Raw genomic sequence first — 9802 nt, 5'->3', positions numbered from 1 at the left:
ACTTACCTTACAAGACATTTTTGTGGCGGACCAATTTGCGACGACCGAAATTTTGGCGGTCCGAAAATATGGCGAAATTGAACAAAAACCGTCACATTTCGGACGTCACAGAAAATAAGGGTATTTTTCATCATTTTGTTTTCTGACACAAAGGAAATTCAAAATTTTCTAAAAATCGGTAAAATCATGTTGAAACAAAATGAAACTTATAAATCGATTTCTTCATCTTCCTCTAAGGGGTCCGGTTCGAATCTTTCAGTTTCACTTATTGAGTTTGGTATTAAATTGTTTATCTTGACTTAGTCTATAAGACGTTTATGTTAGCACATAAATGTAATTTATTGTAAATTTAAAACGTTTAATTTGACATTAAATTCATCATGGAATATTGTGTTTATTTGTCCCACCATCATATCACTAACTTTTCAAAAACAAAATGAATCGATGAAGCCACAATTATTGGAATAAGCTAAAAATAATGCGACGGATTCTATTACGACGACCGAAATTTTGGCGGTCCGAAAATATGGCGAAATTTCGGGAAAACCGTCGCATTTCGTACGTTATAAAAATGTCTTGTAAGGTATGCGGTAACTATACTACTCTTCATTCGCAATAACCAAACAATCAGTGCAAGTTAAATTTGGCGCTCAAGTTAGAATTGTTTAAGTACTGCATAACTGTTTTTGTTGTTACGTATAGAAGCAAAATATAATAATAGTAGCATCAAGCGTGACAAGTCGCAAGACAAAAGCGAGCGACTGTCCCTCAAAATACCCACAACTCTGATTGGATTGCAGTACGATTGAGCTCTAATACATAAATACTCTAATATAGGATAATTCTCCGAATATTTGACGTTGTGGTAAATTCTAGAGGTGTGTTATATATTACCATTGAAGAGAGCTGTAGTACTCCGGCAGATGAGAGGCTTCACCACACACACACCCTGTATCTACAAAAGAGCTCTGGTAATTTATGTATTGTTCTGTAGCACACACGTGGGTTAACGGGTATTATTCTGGTGCACGGAGAGGAGATCGCACTGTAGATTTCCTCTCAGCTATAGTGTGTGTCTCCTCTCTTTGTTTGGCAAATGTTGTTCGTTGGTTTGATATTGTTGGCGTTCGGCTCCCTGATGGTATATGGGGTAGTTCTTCTTAAGATGAAACGTAGAAGGTACAAGCATCTCCCGATGCCTCCTTTGTCTAGGTAACATTGTTACAAGCGTTTGTTATTTATATGGTAAAAATCGACTTAACCGTAATGACAATATAAGAGCTAAAGCATATTTGAAACCGGATTGGTGAACAATCTACGGAATCTGAACAGTTTAGGTTTAATATTTCAACATAAGTTGATTGGTTAATCACTTCCCCACTACTATAGTTTTTAAAAAGCGCATCATATAGTGGGCCACTATGATGTTTGTCCTATTTAAAAACAGAAACGAGAATACGATTAAATTTAATCTTAATGAACCATAAAAATAAGATTTTATTGCAATTTTTTAAAACACAGGAATATGTGATATATAATATTAATAACACGTGATATATGCAATATATATTATCAATATATAATATTTTTGCCGTGTGTGCCCTCACACGAAGGGTAATTTCAGTTTTATTGGCGGTCACTTTCCTGTAATCAAGGAAGCTACGAAACAGGACGGACATATGTTTAATCTCTATCTCAAATGGACGGAGAATTATGGCCTTATTTGGTGTCGGTTTCTATTTTGGAAAGCAGGTATTTATAACTTTTAGTTGATTTGACCAGTCACATGACAATTTAATTGCAAAAATTTAGGAATATGTGGTGAAGTCACGTCATGATAACGTGCCATTTCTCTTGCAGGAGTGGTAGTGCTTTCGGTGGACGGGATCAAAGATATGTTCATCACTAACGGTGGACTGTATAAGGTTCAGAAATCTAGTCTGACTTACTTTGGTGGACAGCGGTTCACGGGGTATGGTGGTCTCCTGAATAATGTGGGTGGAGACGTTTGGAGAAGGAAGCGGCATGCGCTGGACCCTGCATTTCACAAGAAGTATCTACAGAGTTTGATTCCCAAGATGAATGAAATGACAAGGGCCATGATTGAACAGCTGAAACAAAATACCAATGCAAATGATTTTATAGATATGGATTGGTACATGAAGAAGTCAGCTATTTTGCTCATAGCAAGCATAGGATACGGCATCGACTTGAATAATAGAGAGGACGTATCAATGGAACAAATCCTGGATTCCATGAATGACATGATGGATGGGTTTTTTGGTGAAGCTTTTGATCCATTGTTTTTACATAATCCCATGAACCGTCATCTCACAAGAAAGACGAAAGAAGCGGGATGCCTCCTCCGAAGGCTTGGACATGATGCTTTGAAGCATAGGCGTGATCAAATAAAGCAAAATCTAGAAACTCCTGTTGACCTCTTAGCCCATTCGATCAGAATACAAGAAAACAGTCCGTGGTATTCTGACGAGGAAGTTGTGGACGACTTCGTGACTTTCATCGTGGCAGGATTTGAGACTACTTCCAATGTCATGTCGTTTGTGCTGGCCCTGCTGGCCCGTAATCCAGGAGTATCTGCATGGGCTGCTCAGGAGATGACGGACCTGGTTGAGGGCAAACAATTTCTTGATGAAGACGATCTCTCGGAGATGAGCTACTTGGAGTGCGTCATCAAGGAGGCTATGCGCTTGTACCCAGTAGTATCGCTTGTAAGACGTAGTACTAATGTTGATAGCATTATAGATAAGCATCTGATACCCACAGACACCCAAGTGATGTTCCTTCCCTTCCTTCAAGGCAGGCTAGAGGAGATCTGGTCAGAACCCTTAAGTTTCAAACCTGAACGCTTTTTAAAAACAGAGTCCCTTAAAAAGTTCACTTACATTCCTTTTCTTGTTGGTCCTCGAAAGTGTATCGGTAGTACATTTGCTATGAATGAGATAAAAATTGTTGTGGGTCAAATACTCCAGCATTTTGAACTGAGTGCCCCATCAGATGAAGATATAGAGCCAGAGTTTAGGATCACCTTGGGCCCTAAGGTGGGAACCCGACTTCGACTCCGCGAGAGAGCTACATCTTAAATCTGCTACAGAATGACAGAATCTTGCTTAATTTTTATTTGATATTTCCGCACGGTAATATTTGAACACAGCACCTGCTCCACCGCTCCAAATGAAATATTTATATATTTGTATGTAATCAATAGTAATAGATTTACCAGGTTACGATTTGGGCTTTTATATTTTATTTATGTTATCTTGTCTGATGGTCAAAAACCAAAAGGTTTTCATTTAAAAATGTCTAGTATGACAAAATTTTTACTTACGAAGGATCAGCATTCCTTTTCCGTCGTTTTTGTAATTTGTATACCCATGTTCTATGAAAAGACCGAACACGTGGTCGCAGTAATGTGAATTTTCGCGGTTTACGCCCACTAAACTGTTAAGGACCAACGTGATTATGTTACTAGGCACCTGGTGCTTGTGGAACTAATAAAATATCAATTGATCGACACCGCAGACCCTCATTGATCGCGTCTCTCGTACAAAATTTTGCCGTTAATATAGTTATTAGTTATCGGAATTATATTAGGTAATCTTGCAAATATTGTATAGTTTCATGAAACGTTCAACTTTGTTGTCTTAACTTTTATAATTGTGATGGAGGTACAATCAGAGGACATATTGCGGTGAGAGCTTCTAATCACGTGACTCGTGCTCCACAGCCCATTACCCTATCATGTGATCAGTAACAGAGTATCGATTGGGGCAGACTGAGCTACTCTAATTAGTTTTTAGGGTGAATTCGTGCAGGAATCAGAAATAATTTGTTGTTTCGAAATTATTATTAAATTTATTCTTTGTCGCTGGCTGTTGGAGCTAATGATTAAACCTTTTCAAAAGTTTTTGTACGACAAACACTAGCCGAAATACGTTATAATTTGTGCTTTTCAACGTAATACAAATAAAAGTACATCATAGATGATTTGGATTTATTTCAACGTTTGTCAGCTCGCTCCACATATTTCACTAAGGCGCATCAGGACATTGATACTTGTGGCTTACAGAACTTGTGGAAGCCTCGAGCTGTAATAACAAAACAGAGTTTTCAGCAGAAAATGTTTCAAAACCAACTTATAAGAAAGTTATGTCAAAATTGGTGTTAAATATAATATGTACAAAGAAATGAACCTCTTAGTCAGAGAAACTATGAGAATGATGAAATATATGTAGGAGTTGAGGAACTCTCTTATTCGGTCACAAAATTCAAAATGTTTGGTTGTCAAAGCTGCAGAGTGAACTTCTTGAAACCTAATCAAAGCAGTTTGAATCTGTTCAGACCACCATGAAATCTATCGTTCGGGATACTTCACTAGGATCAAGCTGTTTCAAAAGCCTTGCCGGAAAACGGACTGACAGAAAAGAGCTACAGATTGAAAAGGATTGTTCAGAGTGTTGTTTCGAAAGACGATCGCAGTAGGAACTTACTCATCTTTGGTCTGAAGGAGACGGACGTGAAAGGAAACTAAAATAAGACGAACTGTTTGAACAGATAGAAGTGTAACCTGACAGCTTTAAAGCTGTCAGGATTGGAAGGAAATCAGCCGATAAGACCAGACCTGTCAAAATATCGTTATCAAATTCCAATACTGTTCATCAAATATTCTTGAAATCAAAGGACCTGAGACTGAGTCAGCACCACAAAATGGTGTACATTTCTCCAGATCGGTCACCCGAATCTCGATCAGTCACCTGAATAATGCACCATCGGCAATATATTATCAAGCTGGATCGAAATCCCTCAACAAATTAAGATGAAGTCACTTTAGTCACTTATACACACTATCTAAATCTTATATTGTTAAATTTAAAAGTTATGATATTGAAAACTCTACTTCGATAATGCTCATGACCAGCTCAAGTAACCCCAGCCATCCTGCCCAATGCCCATCTTATTGTAAATCCTTCTACGAGAATGAATGAAGGTATATATGTTCTGAATTGTCAGGAAACTCAGTGTAAGATGATACGTAAAACACCTTGTAAGTCGAACTCAATTGTCGTGTTAAACACAACGTGATCGTATGTATAAGGTAATGTTACATCAGTATAATATGCTGCGCTTTCGAATAATCCACCTGAGAATACTCCCTAACCTTAACTCCTCATAGATAGGTATACTGCCAATAAATCGTACCCTTGAGTAAGGATCGATTACTGTAAAAGCTCACTATGAAAAATATTGGTTCGAATAAATCAAAATAGTATACGGCGACGCCCCCTGCAGTCAATGAGTGACTGCAGTAATCAATATATGCAAAATAGGCTTCAATAGCATGTATACCTGTATACATATATTGATATCTGGGGATATCTGCGTTTACAAAATAACATAGTCAAAAGGGATGATTGCTCTAATGGAGGAATTAAAAGCATGAACTTTCAAAATTTGAAGTGCCATCCTGATTCTTCTACCCGTTGACATTTCGTCCTACCTTAATGCCAACTGTAACAGTCCGTCACCAAATGAAATTACTTTAATTTGATTTTCTTGACATTAAACTCTCCTACGTCAAGTCTGGACTTGCAATAAAGCAATAACTCAATAAGGACATTTGGACGTGTACTCTGAAGAGCAGGACAGCAATCATATCCAGGAAATATTAGTGTCAATATTAGCATACATGTGCTCATTGTACTGTAAGTAAAAGCATGCACATGCGCTACATCATTATCTTATACCATTCTTATAGAGGCTGGTGAACTCTATTAAACCCGATTGAACTTTGTTGAACCCTCTTTAGGGAGATTATTGGACTCTCCCCTTGATGCCGGCTCACCTCCTCAAGGTATGTGGCACAGCTCGGTATAACGTCACGACGAGGAGTGGTTATTATATCTGGTTTATTTGTCTAAAATTTCTTTGTACTAATTCGATGTTGAACTTAACAATCACTGCATTTTATATACGACAACCAATTTCTACGTATTGTTCAATATTCTTATGGGAAAATTTTGTTCCCATGAATAAATATCTTTGTCAGACAGAATTAGTTCTACTGATTTTCTACTTAGCGCTCTTCATTAGTGATTATGTTAGTGATTATGTCAGCCATTAAGCCATCATCAGTTTGATAACAGTTTCAATATTATTGTGCTTTGAATTTCTTTAATACCTCATATTCTTGTTAAGATATTCCGGAATTGATGATAAACTCATATCTATGATAAACTAAATACATATTACGGATAGATGATCAGCATTGTCGAGAAGAAAATAAATTTAATTCATTAGACTTATCGTGTTCATTTGTTCATTAAAATCCATTCGTGATGATTGCAAGGTTAAAGTGGTTTTCTAATGTTTTTTAACCGCACCGATCTAAAAGTTGACGACTAAGGAAGTGATGATGACCCTAGACTGTGATTTCAGTAAAAATCACAGTCTAAATTTTGTGCAGGCTATTAACTTTAAGCTATTAATTAAGCTATTAATTATCCGCTGACTTTACAGGAAATGCCACTAATAGCCCCAGCAGCCATCTCTTATACATATCGTTATTGGTTCTGTCACGAATTTTCTCATGATAACGTCGGCTTAAAAACCGCTTAATTCATGCACGTGCAAATCATGGTCTTAAGCTTTGTGTTTTTTCTCGTTGGTTTTACTTTCAGCGTCTGGCAAGGTTTTCACTGCAGCATGTGACTCGTAAATTAGGTTGAGCTTATAAATTGCAAATCTAATTTAGCTTGCACACTAATCATCTTCACAATTTTGGTCGATTAGTTTGACTAGTTTGTAAGTTGGTCGATTAGTTTGACTAGTTGGTAAGTTGGTCGATTAGTTTGACTAGTTGGTAAGTTGGTCGATTAGTTTGACTAGTTGGTAAGTTGGTCGATTAGTGTGACTAGTTGGTAAGTTGGTCGATTAGTTTGACTAGTTGGTAAGTTGGTCGATTAGTTTGACTAGTTGGTAAGTTGGTCGATTAGTTTGACTAGTTGGTAAGTTGGTCGATTAGTTTGACGAGTTGGTAAGTTGGTCGATTAGTTTGACTAGTTGGTAAGTTGGTCGATTAGTTTGACTAGTTGGTAAGTTGGTCGATTAGTTTGACTAGTTGGTAAGTTGGTCGATTAGTTTGACTAGTTGGTAAGTTGGTCGATTAGTTTGACTAGTTGGTAAGTTGGTCGATTAGTTTGACTAGTTGGTAAGTTGGTCGATTAGTTTGACTAGTTGGTAAGTTGCACATATGCTTTTAATGTAACTTCCATGCGTTATTTCAATGTATAATTTTACAAAAGTAAATAGCTTTATTCATATTGCCATGTTCAAAGGTGTCTGCGAGCATTTTAATTGTTTTTAAAGTGGTTTCACCAGCTTTTTCATTGTCCCACAATCCAGTATACACTGCTTCCCATCGAATAAAGTCACCTTTACTTCTTAAACCTTACACAAATTACACGATGTTACGCCCTATGTGTGGTCACGAATACCACTCCTAATATACAACCCCAGTACACTGAGCTAATTTATGGTGAGTAAAGACGAATGAGTGAGTCGTGAGATTTGTACAAAAGTCTGACTCTCGTAATCTTTGTTAATGTGATTATGCAAACTAACTGTTGTGATTTTGCAGTTCAAGCTCATTTGTTGGCATGATCTTAAATATTTGTGCTGAAACTTCCTATGAAAGTTCTAGGTTACTGAATTTTGCGGTTTAACATTATCGAGCAATGAGTGGTCGCCAGTATCCTAGATTTCCTGGAGTACGTCGTAGTTTCTTAAGCTCTTAACGTCTTAAGAATGCCAAGTATTATACTCGTGACCTCATCAAGTGCTGTTGTATCATTTAACCGCTTGTTAAGTGCTATAAGCAGTTAAGTTTTTCATGAATAGCCTTCGATTTGTAGATATTGCGCGGTTTCAGGTTAACAAACGAGCTTCTAATCTTTGTACTATCTAACAAAACGCTATGCAAATTACAAAATCGCAAACTACGAAGCAGTCTTTAACAATCACAGACCGAACCATTACAATTTATAGATTATAACAGTCATTATAAATTGATTTAATAGAAATAGGACAGCACCTGGCGACTGTAAGTTAGTGAATGATCTCTATATCTCAATCCCATCCTACTGTCCACTTGGACACTCCACAAATTGACCAAAACCACTGAGCATTACTAATTGAGATAATTTTACCAAGACGGCTCCTTTGCTGTCTCTCCACCTAAATAAATTCATATCTTTAATCTTTAAAGGTTTGGGTAGATTTGACACGCTAGGTCGCTAGTAACTTGATAATCTTACTATATATAAACTTATAAAGCGAGACGATACAAGGTTTACGATACAAGGTTTACGATATATATGTATATATATATATCGTAAACCTTTTATAAAGAATATATGTACAATAATTAAAGAAGGTTCACGCCTCGTTGATCTTGATCCAAGGAAAAGTATTTGACTGATTTCATATCAAAGTTCACACTTATTAATGTATTAATGCTGACCAGCTGTCCTGGCACCTGCTTGATTAAGGTCTCCGTTTTGTACTGCTTTCTCATCCGTTCGTCATAATATTATAATTAGAGTCATGACATTTATAATTATATACCTTACTCGCTATGATTTTACTCGTTATTTTAATTTATCTGATTTTATTACTCGTAATTAAGATAAATCATTCGTCGCATCATTGCGTTCAGCAGCTGATCAGCTGCTAGTTGAAATTGATAAGTTTCAACACTTAGAGTTAGACGTAGTGACCTTACTAGATAACTTGAATATATTATGCTTGTCTTACAGAGTAGGGACTCCTTCCCCTTATACTTATTTTTTAGTTTCCTCCAGCCTCCTTATGGAATATCACTCAATAATTGACAACCTGGTATTCGTTAATTGATGGTCGCTTAAGGCACATTTAGCAAACTCGTATCATTATCAACTATCGACGGGTAACCAGGTTCCCAACAAATTTTCTAAACGTTACATTTCATAGGATGGTGTCAAACTACACCGTTCCACTGTCCGCGGAGAAGATACTGACCCACCAGACAGTTCGAGCAGTTACCCTGGTGTTCCTGGTGATCTGTACTCCCGTTACTATACTCCTCAACATTGTGGTCCTTGTAGCTTGCAAACGGTAAATAACAGTTCTACTTTTTACATACTTTAAGTAGGCGTTACTTATTGCCTTTATTAAAGAAGCCAAAGTTACATAGCTCTATAAGTCCATTGAGCCATCAAACAACTGCAATTATAAAATAGCAGACCCTAATTGCTATCCTGTTAAAAGCAATACGCTAAAACATACACGATTTCAGGTTAAAAAGAGTACAAGCCCACTACCTGGTAATGAACACAGCAATAGCAGATCTCTTTGTAGGACTGGTCAGCAACGTTATCCTGATAGCAGGCATCTCCACGTGTCTCCACACTAACAAATACCACGACCTCTCGGAAATGTGGGAGATCCCCTGTCACTTTGTGGGACCTCTCTCCACCATGTTCGTGTACGCTTCCTACATGACACTGTCCTGTATCGCTCTGGACCGGTGTCTGGTTGTGATTTACGGTGCAAGATACAAGAGAAAAGTAACCAGGAATGTTATCAAGATAGAGGTTGTGATGTCGTGGGTTTCCTCTGTTTTGCTTGCTTTTCTCGGCCCACAAGTGTTCGGTTTGACTAAAATCATCTACTCGTTTCACCCTCCAGAGTCCATGTGTGTGGTGGTGATAGCGGAGGAGGTTGAGAACGACACCATGCACAGACCAGG

At 37.5% G+C, this 9802-nt stretch overlaps 2 protein-coding genes across 3 annotated transcripts in view; both read left to right on the top strand.

The window, feature by feature from the left end:
* Positions 1-1015: 1015 nt before the first annotated feature.
* Positions 1016-3852, top strand: LOC134812664 (cholesterol 24-hydroxylase-like). Of its 2 annotated transcripts, none has more exons than XM_063820161.1 (3): positions 1016-1212; positions 1625-1752; positions 1861-3852. In XM_063820161.1, the coding sequence occupies exons 1-3, from the start codon at positions 1097-1099 to the stop codon at positions 3099-3101; spliced, it is 1485 nt and encodes a 494-aa protein (XP_063676231.1). In that variant the 5' UTR covers positions 1016-1096; the 3' UTR covers positions 3102-3852. The 2 variants fall into 2 exon arrangements, with proteins under 2 accessions (XP_063676231.1, XP_063676232.1); XM_063820162.1 differs by having other exon boundaries at positions 1187-1212; positions 1656-1752; positions 1861-3183.
* Positions 3847-9802, top strand: part of LOC134812662 (nucleolar RNA helicase 2-like) — a 77894-nt gene continuing 71938 nt past the window's right edge. Inside the window, 1 exon segment of the mRNA XM_063820159.1 lies at positions 3847-3852. The gene's annotated coding sequence lies outside the window, so the exon portion shown is untranslated.

This window comes from Bolinopsis microptera, chromosome 3 (assembly GCF_026151205.1).
Source record: "Bolinopsis microptera isolate Bmic1 chromosome 3, MBARI_Bmic_1.0, whole genome shotgun sequence".
Taxonomy (NCBI): domain Eukaryota; kingdom Metazoa; phylum Ctenophora; class Tentaculata; order Lobata; family Bolinopsidae; genus Bolinopsis; species Bolinopsis microptera.
This window is presented reverse-complemented; position numbering and strand designations above follow the sequence as displayed.